The following is a 14,884-nucleotide window of genomic DNA, read 5'->3' on the forward strand; positions in this document are numbered from 1 at the left end:
TGCAGGTGAAGATATACATCATCACAAACCTGGTGCAACACACCACGCAAGATGGATGTGCACAATTCTGTATGCTCAGAAGATGTTCATGTGGGCTTATCAGTTACATTACAGACCTGAAGAAGTGGCACTACTGCATCGCTTCGATTTGTTTTTAGTTCACTTTTATATACCTGCCTGGATTGATTCCAGCAGTCGTGATGCAACCGGTAAAGACTTGAGATTTACTCAGGACATGTTGAGTTACGAGGAACATGATTAACAAGCTTCCAAAGCTGCTTTACAAAAGCTTTTAAAGTATGACTGGTATATCATGGAGGAAACCGCTGTATATGCTTTGTTTTCGCCTAGTGAAAGCATTGAAACCCCAGAAAATATGGCAAAGATGCTCCTGCAGGTAGAGCAAACTGCAAGTTTCAGAAAAGGGCCCGGCCTCGCTTAGTGAAACTGTACAGATCAACAAGGACACTACTTTTGCTGTCTTTATTGGCCCACAGACATGGTACATATTTGATCTTTTTGAATGCTGTGGGGCGTGGCTAACTCAACCGGTTGATGTTTGGAGCTTATCAGATTCCTACACCAGAATGAGCTCCTACATCAGTTCTGTCAAAGTCGTTAATGATGCCACAGAATGAGGTGTAAAGCTAAGCTCAGACTTATGCTGCAATCTTGACTGACAATGAACAAAAAAAAGAGACACTCTGCTTCAAGCTGTGGAACAGCATAGGAAGACAATTGGAGACAGCAGGAAGTCAACTCTAATCAAAAGCCTGTAATCTGTAACTTGTGCCTGACAATGCAACACTGATCCTGCAGCGTACTTTTCAATGTCTTTTGTAAATAGTGCTTTTTGCCTTCATTCAATTGTGAATAAAAGTGTAATATGCGTTTGTTTATTGGTGAGACGTCGACTAGACATAACAAGTACTACTGAGATGTTGACTACTGGTAAGAAATTTGAGTTTCACTCATTGTCAGTAAGTTTTGGAAAGGTTCAAGATAGCAAGATGCATGCATCTAGTTAATTCGTATCTCAACTAGCGAGAGCACCTGTGCATAGCAACACTGTTATACATTCTGCTGGTAGATAATAACTCAGGGGTTGCGATGCTGTACTATGGACTCTCGATGACAACATTAACAAAAGCAATATATCATGTCTGCAATGCCACCAACAGAAACGACAGCGCACAGAAATGGTTGCCAGCAGTGTTCACAAAGTCGGTCTTTCAGCCAATCAGTAGCTTATTATTACCGGCGTCAACCAATCAGGATTATTGGTTTCTGTTTGCCCGCCCACTTCATCGATGCCCCGCCCACTTGCCGATGGGTACTTTCAAACGCATTTAGACAAATCTTACCGGCTTTCCTGCTAGCTTCTTTCAAGCCCATTATTGTTTTTAACAATAATCTGCAGAATAAGCCATGGATACGCAGTATTGCAAACATTTTCCAAATTTTGAACAACCCTAATGAATATACTGTTCAATTACAGCTTCCTATGGAACCATGTATGTATAGCATTGGCGACTGAAGTTATTGCAAAGATATACCTTGCATACACTGCAATGAAAATAGGTCAAATGTTTTGGCAGAGTTGCACCGACATTTCTCGCCTCTGTCAGCCGAACAGCGCAATAGAGACAAAGTCTTCTGGTAGCAGCTGTGTATATCGGCATATGCGAGAATGACATGTCGAGACGCGTTTCTAGAGGACCTATCTGTCTTGGCAGGCTCTTTCTAGGTCTGGACACGTGGTTGGATGTAACCAGTGCATTGATTAGATTGAGCCGAAAATTGATGCCATTGGATTTGCCGGTCGTCAAATTATTAAAAATGAACCCGCCGTTGTGGACGGAAATCTCGAGCATACACGAAAATACCTTTCAATACCAGAATCGCGATCGGAGCTTTGATGTGCCGGTGCGTTTCGTTTCATTCGCTACTATGGGAAAGATGTGAAACATTTTCACCAGGAGTGCAGCCATTTACAGACATAAATTTGCTGTCATATCAATAGCGGAGATCTTGTAGCTCGCTGAGCAGCATCATGGCAGTATTGGTGGATTTGTATGAAAAGCAGAAATAATCAATATGCGTAATCTTCAACAGCAACACAAAATATATTGCTAAAACCCGCGCATGTTATTTCGTAAAATATTTTTACTTTCAGTTCGAAGAATCCTCCCTGCGACTAATGTTTGATTATAAGTATTCCAATAGATATGCAAAGGGCATAACCAACACACGTTAGGAGGAAAGATCTGCCAATGAATTTGATGTCTATAACGGAGATGCGCTGATCCATGTCGCAGGCGCTGGTTTATCTCACGCGCGCACATTCACGCGAACATCGTGGCAGATTGTATTTTGCGCAAAACGTTTTTATGTATTCAATCTGCATTTTGATCAGGTTATTCGATAGTACAATACAAGGGTCGGCAACCTACGGCCCACGGGCCGGATCCGGCCTGCCATGCGAAATCGACCGGCCCAAAACATCATAATTAGATATTAGAAGAATGCGGCCCGCCGTTTCTTATTCTGCAGCCAACTTCAGTGTTAGTACTGTGTAGCAAAATTGTGGCATTGTGGCAATATAAGTACGGTGTACTATAGTCCATTGTTATGGCATAAAACTGGTGCGTAGCCTGTCTAGGCTCACTAGCAGTATGTTAACACTCGGCATGTCCTACCTACAGTGTAGTACGATATTGTCTGTAAGTCTAAACTAGCTGCGAAGAACAGTGCTCTTCAACCGGATGTATTGTACACCCAATGGTATACCAAGGGTTTACCACTTTGATGGCGTATATCATATACTGCATCCGAACTACATTAGGACTAGCTATCACAGTAAATACGCAGGTTTATGCTTCAGAACAGGTCGACTGGATGTACAATGTTTATCCCAAGTGTACGCAGCTTGTAAATTACTTTTATCAGGCATGTCATTAATGGTTCTTTTCGGAGTAGCTGTTTGTAGTATATTCGTGATGTTTTTCGACTGCAATGTTTATTTAATACAGGCTAAGATTCTCTATTTTGGTTCTCTAGCAGCCTCCTTCTGGGCTTTTTAAGGACACCCCTAGCGCGGGTCGGATGGCGAGGAGAAGTCTATATAAACCTGCAAACCCAGGGAAGGTATTTTGTAGTTGACATTGGGCGCCGGCCAGTTGTTGCATGTGTGGATCATACCGCCTCGTTATCTCCCCACTTTTCCTTTTAGAGTATATCAGGGTGGAGATAACATGTGTTTACATTGCAACTTCTTGCACACGAGCATTATCCTAAACTTTTTTTAATTTAGGAATTTAGTATGTTAACGAAACGGCGAAAGGTTGATAATGAGTGTATAAGTTTTAATGAAGAATGGACGGATAAGTACTTTTCAATACTACACTTTGGTAAACCAACGTGCTTAATTTGCAACGAATCTGCTGCTGTAAACAAGGAATTTAATATTAAGCGTCATTATGACACGAAGCATTCGAAGTTTTCGCAGGAAAGAAAAGAGGCTAATCGAGAAAAGACAAAATTAACCGTATTAAGCTCTGCTTACAAAATCGGTGTAATATATTTAACAAGCAAAACACTGGAACTGAACAAAACACCCAGGCAAGCTATGTGGTCGCCAAAGTAATTGCAAAATACGTGAAACCTTTCACTGATGGTGATTACGCAAAAGAGTGTTTGATGGGCCTTGTTGAAGTCCTATGTCCAGAGAGAAAAAAATGTCGATGTTAGCCTTTCTGCAAGAACTGTCACCCGACGGATCAAAGAAATGTCGCAGGATGTAAAAACTAGCCAACAAGATTGTGCGAAAGAATTTCAATATTTTTCAATTGCTATTGACGAGAGCACTGATACAACGGACACAGCTCAGGTTGCAGTGTTCGCGTTCGTGGAGTCAGCGCATATTTCGATAATTTTTAAGATTTCGTCGAGTCAGTTTCTATGAAGGGCACTACAACAGGAGCAGATATTCTGAAGGCACTGTTGCAGTGCATATTATAGTATGAACCTCGATCTGTCGAAATTGGTGTCGGTAACAACCGACGGAGCTCCTGCAATGATTGGAAAAATGAAAGGTGCCGTTGCTCTGCTTCAAAAACACTGTAAAGATCTCGGACGCGATGAGAAAATCTTAAAGTTACACTGTTTAATTCACCAGGAGGCATTGTGCGCCAAGACAACAAACCTGAAGAGTGTTATGGACACAGTGGTGAAAGCTGTAAACATGATTTTGTCCAACAAACCGAATCAGCGACAGTTTCGACAGATATTACTAGAAGCAGAAAATCGATATGGCGATCTCCTGTATTTCTGCGATGTTCGCTGGCTAAGTCGAGGAGCTATGCTTGCAAGAGTGTATGAGTTGAAGGATGAAATAGCAACTTTCCTTGAACAGAAAAACATTGACGCCTCAGAATTTCGTGATCCGGAATGATTGTCTAAGCTTGCTTTCTTAGTGGATTTAACGTCACATCTGAACAAATTGAATTTGCAACTTCAGGGAAAGAAAACTGATACACGAGATGTGGAGGCACATACTCGCATTCGAAACAAAACTGCGACTCTGGGAGTGTCAACTGGAGAAACAAAATTATGCTCACTTTCCAACACTCGAAAGAAAGTAAACCTACTTGCAACGCTGCCTTTGTCACTATGATAGGAAATTTAACTACTGAATTTTCCTCACGCTTTTCCGACATTCATTCGCTGGAAAGTAAATTCAGGCTGTTCAGTATACTCCGTTTGATGTGGACGTGATACCGCCCCAACAAAATTTCAAATGGACCTTATTGAAATGCAAAGCAGTGACGAATTGAAGGACATATTTCAAACAAAAGGAAGCTCGCTACTTGACTTTTACAAAAAGTACCTCCTTGAAAGTGGTCTTTATCCCAGCTTGACGAACCATGCAAAAGAAATGGCATCGATGTTTGATAGTCCGTACACATGTGAACAATTGTTTTCAACAATGAAATTCTCGAAGAGCAAACTAAGATCCCGCATATGTGACGCCCATTTGGAGAATGTTCTTGTTCTTGCTTCATCTTACTTGGTCCCGGATATTGAAAAACTTTTAAAAAGAAAGCAGCATCAAGTGTTACATTGATGCTGTGTTGTTTAATTGTGAATACATTTGCTCTTTTTGTCATTGGTATGATTGGGATCGCAGCAAGGTAGCGTAAGATACTGATGTAGGTAGGAATTATAGTATGGAAAGTCTGGCCCGCCAACGAGTTGTACACTCGACATTTGGCCCGCGACTAGCATAAAGTTGCCGACCCCTGGTATAATAGGTCATTTATGGCTCGACGTACGCGTATTGATAATAGCTATCCATCTGAAATAGTTGTAATTGTGTACGGCCATAACAACGCAGGAAATTTGGGATTAAGTAAAGCGTGTTTGTGAAAATACGCTCAGGGCTAATGCACGAGTCTGCCGGATATAAAGGGTTAAAAGTGAGTGAGTGAGTGATATAGCTAGACAGAGAAAGGGTCGTAATCACCTAGATTTGTTCTATAGCCTGTGTTACGAGAACAAGTTGAACATGCAGCGATTCAATATGTGAAATCCCACCAAGCGCACTTACAAGGAGTACTTTGGTAAGGCATTGGGACCTCAAGACAAACTCCGGGCACCGCAAACGGTCAGCCAGCATTAGGCTGAAACTTTGTGCTTATGGAATCAAGGTGAAGTCTAAATGATGCAATTTGTAATCCCTGTCGTTTTGTGCGAGCCAAAGAGCCACCATGATGATTGATATTTTTTCATGGATGACATGTCAGGTTGGAACTAAAAAAAGAAGTCATAGCATTGACACTGCTTACAGTCAATTACCCACTCCCCTGAAATTTCAGTTGCAGCTTTACATCCCTGCCAGATCTGATTTCAAATGATGCTACAATATAGCATGTAGTGGAAGATGAAGATGACAATAGTACATGCTGTAGAAAATGCATCAACACCGACTCCTCAACATTATTACGAACAAAGAGTGAACCAACGCCTCTTACTCATGATCAGCTAAACAACGAAGGTCTTGACTTGTATTGAGACCGCAAAAAAGATACTGTAGGAATAACCTGGACGGGATCATCGCTTCCCCTAAAACCCGAGAAATATGAGTGAGGAACTAGGTGGAAGGTTTATCCTATAAAACAAATAAATGGAAAAGAAATATCAATATAGTTGGGATGCTCACATTATGACTGATTACTGCCAGCTGCCTATTGCAAATCTGCCTCCATCAAAATCGTACAAGAGGACTTTCCTGCAGATGACTTCAAGCCGATTTGAGTTAATAACAGGAGTTGCATCATATTCGTTCACAAAATGATTCTTGAGTTAGTTCCGTGATGGTCTCTTTAATCGGAGGCTTGGAGCGCGAAATAGGACAGTGTGCTTGTGTAGCCTATGCCTGCGAATTGAAAGTCATTCCTGCGCAAAGTGCGCATGTTCATTACTCTAACATGACTTTGCCAACTTTTATCGGGAAATGCAACAATGCAGCTCAAACGTCATTATAATGAGCTAACAATTGCCGCGATGTGATACTCGGAACCCCATTGTGCTGTACAAGTTGAGGAATTACTGATTAGATGCGCGCTTTCTCATCTGCTATCATCTGTAGCCTACTAATTCTTGTCTGCTTTATACACTTGTATTCCCTCGATGTCACTTGTGTTTGATTTGTTATTAATACTGCGCATTGTGCATTGCACGGCATTGAATTACGTCGTCAAATATTGATGCAACACGAAATTGGCGCGAATTCTGATTTTATTCGATTAGTTTAAACCATATCATACTTGTAAATTTTCACACCATACCATACTTGCACATTTCCATATTCCACACCGAAACTGATCCAGCATATGCCAAACTTACGCATTTCCGTATAGACTAGAAATGCAGTATGCTACTTTAGAGTCCGAATACCAAAATCAAACAACTTTGAACAGATTCTCTTAATACCCTGCTTTCATACGAAAACATAGGCCTACTTGTTTGAATATTTTGATTGTTGATAACAATCCGCGGTCTAAATCGTGTAATGCTCAAGTGATTTCAGACCATTTACCAAATTTACGCTTCATTTAAACTTTGACCCTACGCCGCAAGACCTTAAATGTCACTTGGAAAATAGGATATGAGACAAGCTATTAGGAAACCAAACAACAAATCTCAGCTGTCTTCCAACATTTAGCTACACCTTCTTAAATACAGTATTGATCAAACTAAGTACTGTACAGGCCCGAAATGAGCGGAAAATAGTCAATATTCAAAATGATGTAACTTTTGTCCCGAAAGCCCAATCTCATAAAACAAAGTTAATCCTGTTTGGAATTAGCTCATCTATGCATTTGTCAAATTCCATGAGATTTAGAATGGTAGACAGTACAAGCATGCCACCGCATCATGTGTTGTCAAGGCTTGTCTTTTTTAGAATTTATGGAATTAGATGGATCAATATTTTTCTGTGCTAGTGCTGCCAGTACTCTACCTTCCTAAACTTTAAAGCATTTTAGCCAACCAAACATTGCATCTTGAAGATATTTTTGAAATACCCTACTCAGGACACCTGAAGCAAATGGTTTAATATATGATATCTTGAATTACCTTCAAGTATAAACTGTAGAATGTTGACAGAAGATCCAGCCTGATAACTCACAACCGATTGATTCTTTGCAGTAGTCAATCCATTAACTGTAAACACAGTCTCTGCATATCCTGTTCCATTTGCAGCAACATTGTTCGAACATCGTACGCAGGTAGGTGAACTACCAAAGATCTGGCATCCTCCTCCACTGGTATATTGGTATGAACAAAGGATCTGAGGAGTCCCCTGAACAGTTATTTGATAGCGGATGATAAATGAGGCAGATGACTTTGGGAAGTACTTGTGATTCAACGTAACATAGTCGAGATTAACTGCCCATTTGCTCGGTGTTGGAGAACAGTCTGTATAGTTGAGAGGGCTGACACAAAGTGGATCTGAAAATGGAATAGCATAAAAAAATCAGCCAGTCATTAGACAGATATTACTGGACAAGCTTTGTCACCACCTGCCACAGTGGGCACTGCGCATGAGCACTGAGCAAGCATGCTACAGTGCCACCCAAGTGTTCCAGTTCATGATCATGGTTGCAAATTTGTCTGTGATTTTAGTCTCTTTGGCTCTATATCAATTTTTTCAAACTGTGTGATGGTACGCACTCGTGCAGATGATTGTACGTACATTTATCTGGACATCAACAAAACCATACGGCGAACTCTCGTCAACTGCATCTAGACCGGGTGTGGTTAACTATTAGGCTTTTCTCGGCCACATTTCGGTTCCCCTGTAGCAGGGGCCAGATCTGGCCCACGGACAATTTCCCGTCTTACACGATAATGAGGCCCACTGCCCGAATCTGCCGAGATTCCCCACTACTTGCTTACTACATCAAAATTTTTTTTACTGTATGTTACTACATACGTTTGCGCGCACTGTGCAGCGTGCGAGAGTAAGGCTCACGAGCTTACGAGTAATTTCGTCAAAGTGTGAAGGATTGCATTATCGGCATTTACGATGTACACAGCCCTAATGAATTGATATCTTGGTAAATTTGGGGTACCAGACTTATCGAACACATTGAAATATTGATTACGGATTGCACCATGTGTTAATTGATCAGAGAGAAGCAGACATGGCGGCGCCTGTATGACAATGCAGTTCTCGAATCCACATTGCTTTTGTCATTATTGACGAGAATCGGCTTTGAAGTGACATTGCTGTCGTTAAAATAAACTCATTAAATATGATTTATTCCTTGTATATGTGAATAAATGAGCGAGTACTTATTGATTGAGCAATCCGGCCTGCCAAGTACTTGACTTTCATACATCCGGCCGATTACCAGTGAACTCGGCCCTCGGTGAATTCGGCCCTCGAACAATTTTGCATTAAAAATGCATTTAATATGAATTAGGATTCTCAGATAGGGAAGAATCACGTCCCATGGTAGATCTCGCAGTGCAGGAACCTGATATCGAAGACCCCAACACACACGCTACCGGTTCACCATGATTGGTTACTGGAATGGTTGCCGGTGAACTCAGCACTTGGTCTTGTGATGTTTTGAAGTGATGAAATTTTACGAATAAACTTGAACTTGGTATTGTAACGCACTTTGGATACCCCAACCCCATGTTTGACCCTAACCCCCCTCCAACCCAAATACCCCCCCCCCTCCACCTCCAAACCTAATATCCCCTCCCTCAACCCTAATACCCCCTCTCCTAACCTTGGGATACCCCAACCCCCTCTTTGACCCTAACCCACCTCCATACCTAATATACCCCCCCCCCCCAACCACAATATCCCCCTCCCTCAACCCTAATATTACCGTCCCCAACCGTGATATCCGTCTCTCCAAAGGCAAAAAATATTTTATTTCGACGTGTGCGGAAACATTTGCAGATGTTATGGAGGAGCATTGGCTTGTCATGATCGTAAAGCGAAGAAGCGCCGCTTCATCTGACAAAGTTCCGATCTCACAAACAACGCCAAGATCCAACTTCTCAAAACTCACACGTCCGGGGGTTATTCGGGTTGGAGGAGGGGGATATTAGGGTTGGTAGCGGGTTAGGGTCCAAGATTACCATATTTTGGAAATCTGAAAAGAGGACCATATTTTCATTTATGTTTTCGGAATCAGTGCGACAGTAGCTTTTGATCAAGACCAGATTGAGTAAATTCAGCCCTCTGGAAGATAACTTCTGAATTGCCAGAAATCCTACAGTCGCTGCCGCAAAATAATTCCAAATATAGCCTCAGCGAAGCTGCAAAACCGGTCGTTCCCATTCCATGTTTTACACTAGATTAATTCCAGTAATCAATCATGGTGAACCGGTAACGTACGTGCGTGGCGGAGTCTTTGATATCAGAGGGTTGAGTTCACCGAGGGTCGAGTTTGTGAGGCCGAATTCACCGAGGGCCGAGTTCACTGGTGAGAAAGGAAAGGACGTAGTTTATTTTTTTCCTTGATGTTGTTGCGGCATATACAGTATACACCGACTTATGATACACATACACACAATCAGCGCATATGCATACCAGGAGTGCACATGATGTGGATTAGGGTTATGACTAAAAAAATTTTTTGCCTGTAGCAGGAATTGATGAACATTTTGGTATAAATTAATAAAATTATAATCATTCTGTTCAAATCGAAAAAATGTCCCGTACAAACTAACATCAATTTTCGACACTGGTCCAAATATGGAAAAAATTTGAAATTCAAAGATATTCTTAGCTACAAATTTAATCTTCAAATATACATGTCCTTTTACACTTATGGTAAAGTTCAATCATCAATTTGACTTCCCTTTCTGTTATTATGTTAGTGCCAGGGACATCTACGACGGACACATCCGACTTCCAATGGGGTTTTGGGGCACTTTATCGCTGCAGGACATTCGACCGCAAAGATAGCAGCAAATATTCTTTGGTGTATTATAGAGCCCGACCGATATTGGATTTTTGGGTCGATACCGATAAAACCAATATCTCACACCTTAGCCGATAACCCCAATACATTCAGCCGATATTCAAAAGAAGTTGCATGTATACATAAGCACATTTTCAAATCTTCAGAGGGCATTTATTTGAACATCTTGACAGCCATTGTTATCCTTGAACATAAAATGAACTAGAAAGGCTGCATCTGGACACCTGTAAAGTGTAAGCTATATGAAATATGTCAATATTCTCAGTCTAGCGATCAAAGATTATAGTTTTCTGGCTTCCTTCCGCTATGTTGTGACGTCACATGCAAATTGCCGTTAATTTTACTACTCCAATGGCCAATACCGATAATTCTTTAAAAGTGTGATATCGTCTCGATATTATCGACGAACCGATAATCAGTCGGGCTCTAGTATATTCCATCTTTAGACATCTGGTTAGAATACCAGTCTTCCTGACATGCATTTGCGATAAATAAGCATCTCCAGAGTTATTCTCTATCTGGGGAAGTGGAAGTACGCAACGCAACCCTTGAGCACCCTCTCGCATTGCGTAGAGATGGAAGTTTATGCCATTTGATCAGTGGTGATCTATACTATTTTCTTTGAAAGAGCGGCATGTTCTGCACATGCCATAGATAAACTTAAAATCATCCCTACATCCTCGGTTTTCTAATATTTTCATCTGAAATTCGTGCTTGGTGGATTGCACCTAGTTTTCGTAGTGTTTTACCACATCATCTCCAAATTTGTAGCTGAGAGTTGGATTTTTCGAAGACGTTGGATCAAAGAACTCTAATATATGCTTTAAGAATCGATAATATGATGTTGGCAAGGGATATGAAAACCCATGCTCATCATTGAATTTCGCATTTTCGAAACAACGCCATTCTGCCGTCCTGATCAACAGATGCTACGGTGTCACATGTGATATATGAGATTTTCAAATTTTCCTGTACATCATATTCTTCTAAGCGGTTTTCTAGACCGCTGAAAATACCTAGAGTTGTTCTACTTACGCCTTTTCGAACACCCAGTTTGATTTGTGCCAGAAAAATTGAAATTATACGATATATACAGTCTACATCTAAAATCAAAATTAATGATTATTTATTAATTATTTAATATTGACTGTAAACAAGAACACGATAGGAATAATTCAATCTGGGCGATCAAAATGTACCTAAATACTATTTTAAATCTTTGCAACTGGAATTGGGTCTGTTAAATTCAAATCAGTCGATAAATAAATTATATAGTCTGTATCTACAAAAGCTCATCATTTGTGACTACAGGACACACAGAATTTTGAAATTTTTTTTCTAGTCATAACCCTAATGTGCATATGCCGCTGGACAAGGAAGGTGCAGATAGAGCCATGTACGGCTTTTTAAGTCTTGCACCACCTCTTCATGCTATCCCATTAATGCATGAGCGCCAAACGGGGAAGTCATGCATACCAGTTTTACCAATCAGGTCTTTGGTCTGACCCAGCCGGGGATCAAACACACTTCCTACCGATCAAGAAGCCGGACGCTTCACCATTAATCTATCTTGTCGGTTGTTGTTGTGGTAATCTTAAATACAGTCCATCCTCAAGATTACCGGACCACGACTGAACTATCGATCTCGCTTCCAATGACATGCCGCCCTTATTTCTTGTCACTGCCTTTTTCTATACTATCTTCTTTACTTTCATTCAGAGTGCATGCCTCCTCTTTACATCGCCTAGGCCAAGGTGGGTGTCCGATTGCATAGACAACTCCTAGTCGCTTCGACAGCTTCCTTTCTTATCATTGTATCGCATTTTTTGTGGTGTATTGAACTGATAAGAGAGAAAGAGATATGGTAATTCTTTTTCGCCTGCAGCATCGAGATGCTTTGACGACGGAGATGCGATACAGGCTTTATAGTAAGGTCATCTAGTCTGCACCCCCGGTTTTTTCTCCTCCATGTTATCCGTGATTGCCGAGCGCCTAGTTTTCGGATACCAGTTTTCGAGTCTTTGGTCTGACCCGGACGGGGATCGAACCCACGACCTACCGATCGAGAAGCCGGACGCAAAACCATTACACTATCTCGCTCGGTTTGCTAATAAACCAATGATGATGATGATCTTCACTCTTCAGACTAATAGTTTAGATTGACCTGACCTTGCAATTTTTTATACACTTCTCCAAGAGGGGCAATTCAACTTAGTAGTAGGCAGTAGGCTACTCTGCAGACAAAAAAGCACAGGAACTCATTTCTTTGCAGGTCAAGTGGCAATTAAACTCAAGCTCGATGAACAATAATGGCTTACCTTGAGAATGCGTAAACGGAATGAGAGCTGCTAACAACAAGCCTAGTGAAATCATTATAGTGAACTGCAATGGCACAGTACAACAATATGCTGAATAGGTACTCTTATCCTATTTCTGTTAAAATATGAGATCTTGATAAGTCAATATAATGAGAACCAGTGGTTCTTCTTGGCATGGCAACAGGAGTGGCTCTTCTCACTCACCACCGTAATTGATTCTGCCAGAAAATGCTGTCGTCATATTTATGAAATTGTTGTCGCAATGATTCACATCATCATGATTCACTTGTGCGAAAGTCAAATATTATTACCGGAAAAACGATTTCGCGACAGATTTGGAGTCCAAACGAACTGAAATTATAGATAACTAACCTACGGATAGATGTGCAGCACGTGACTCACTGTCGAGTGATGCGACAACGGCATATTTGTTGTCGCTTCATTTTGCATGCGACTGACCTTATTTTGCATGTGACTGACCTTATTTTGCATGTCGCGACTGACCTTATTTTGCATGCGACTGACCTTATTTTGCATGTGACTGATCTTATTCTGCGTGTCGCGACCACTGAGCTATATAAACACTGGAGTGCGCTACTCGCGATATTTACGTTGTCACTAGAAACAGTTGCATTGTGGGGGATAGGCTGGACGATTTAGTGCAGGAGCTTATGGAAAAACGTCCAGTTCTAAAATATATTTGATTCGTATTGGGTTTGTAGTATTTTATACGAATGAAGCTTTGAATAAATAATCATCGTAACATTCAGGATTTGTTTCAGACCAATATCTCGTGTTTATATCTGTGTTATCTGTGTATTTCGACATGTCGAAGATATAAGTGGTTTCAACTGTTCGTGGTAAAATACGGTTGTCTATGTGTCATCTTATGTATTTTTTGTGGTTATATTCCTGATGTAGATTGCTTTACTCGTTGTATCCAGCATATTTTACGTGTACAGAAATAACCAAGCTGTCAAAAGATGTATAATACCAGTTCAGTTATCTTTCAGATATATGTATCTATAGGAAGTAAAAGTATCTACGATTGTCAGCTTGAAGTTATTATCGGAGCGTGCCTCGGAATTACCTATCCTGGATTCAAAATCTTCATACTTCAATGGAGCTGATGTGAATGCTATAACTGCCAGCTGTGAATATTGCTGATGGAGAAAATTCAGCATCATGGGACATATCAAAAGGCACTGCTGAAATCAACTGAATGCCATTGTGGTTATTCTACGTATTTATTGGTTCAGCGTATTTAAATAAATCCAAAAAAGATAAAGTAAAGATATGTCTGCTATGTGTGGCGATGGGGTAGTGATTTCTGTAGAAGTGACTGAATGAGTTCATTGAATGAGAGAAACAAAAAACGCATGGGTCCTTATTCAGATGTATTTTATCATAATTACACCTATAGCTACCCATATACGTGTGTACATGAAGCTTGGCTCGTTTTGCACTTTCATGAAACCAGAAATTAGTTTAGATTCAAAACCAACTGGAGATGTGAACATTCCAACTCAGTTTTTCTGCCCACGATACTTGCCTACCCTACTAGATGAAGCACTGGAATCCTGTTTTCCTGCGAGATTCAACAATGGGCTTTCCCGAGGGGTCCTGTAATTTGGCAATATAATCCATCATTTCATACATGAATGGACGCCACAAGTGCTGGTTTGATTCCTTTAAAGGAGATTTATACCCTTTTGCAAACGGGTTTCTCGAATTGAGTATGTCGAAAAGGCGATCAAAACTGCGCAAAAACTTGACGGTAGCAGCACTACCCCGAAAGCATCTCATTTTGAGGTTTTTATCACAATATTCGATTGCATCAGCAACACTGCTGCTGATTGTTTGAGCAGCCAAATTCACTTTCATCTTTTGCTGCTGCCATTCCACATGACACTTCTTCAGCTTATTGCCAAGTCTCAGGCCTTCTGATGCCTGGAGTTTTTGCAGTAAAATGATGAAATTCCAAGAAATTTGGTGCCCACTACCATCTTGCAAAGTACCCCATTCTGCTAGGCAGTTTCTGATTAGTTTGAGCAT

The 14,884-nt window shown here is 40.8% G+C and overlaps 1 protein-coding gene across 1 annotated transcript in view; it reads right to left on the reverse strand.

Moving 5' to 3' along the window:
- LOC145450039 (uncharacterized) overlaps window positions 1-12,884 on the reverse strand; it is a 78,303-nt gene extending 65,419 nt beyond the window's left edge. Inside the window, exons 1-2 of the mRNA XM_080328498.1 lie at window positions 12,830-12,884; window positions 7,639-8,013 (exon numbers count right to left, since the gene is read on the reverse strand). Of these exons, the coding sequence (XP_080184624.1) occupies window positions 7,639-8,013; window positions 12,830-12,884 (430 nt within the window). The remainder of the gene's footprint in view (window positions 1-7,638; window positions 8,014-12,829) is intronic.
- Between the last annotated feature and the right edge of the window lie 2,000 nt (window positions 12,885-14,884).

Source organism: Botryllus schlosseri, chromosome 11 (assembly GCF_051294905.1).
Source record: "Botryllus schlosseri isolate E-star chromosome 11, Bs_hap1, whole genome shotgun sequence".
Classification (NCBI taxonomy): domain Eukaryota; kingdom Metazoa; phylum Chordata; class Ascidiacea; order Stolidobranchia; family Styelidae; genus Botryllus; species Botryllus schlosseri.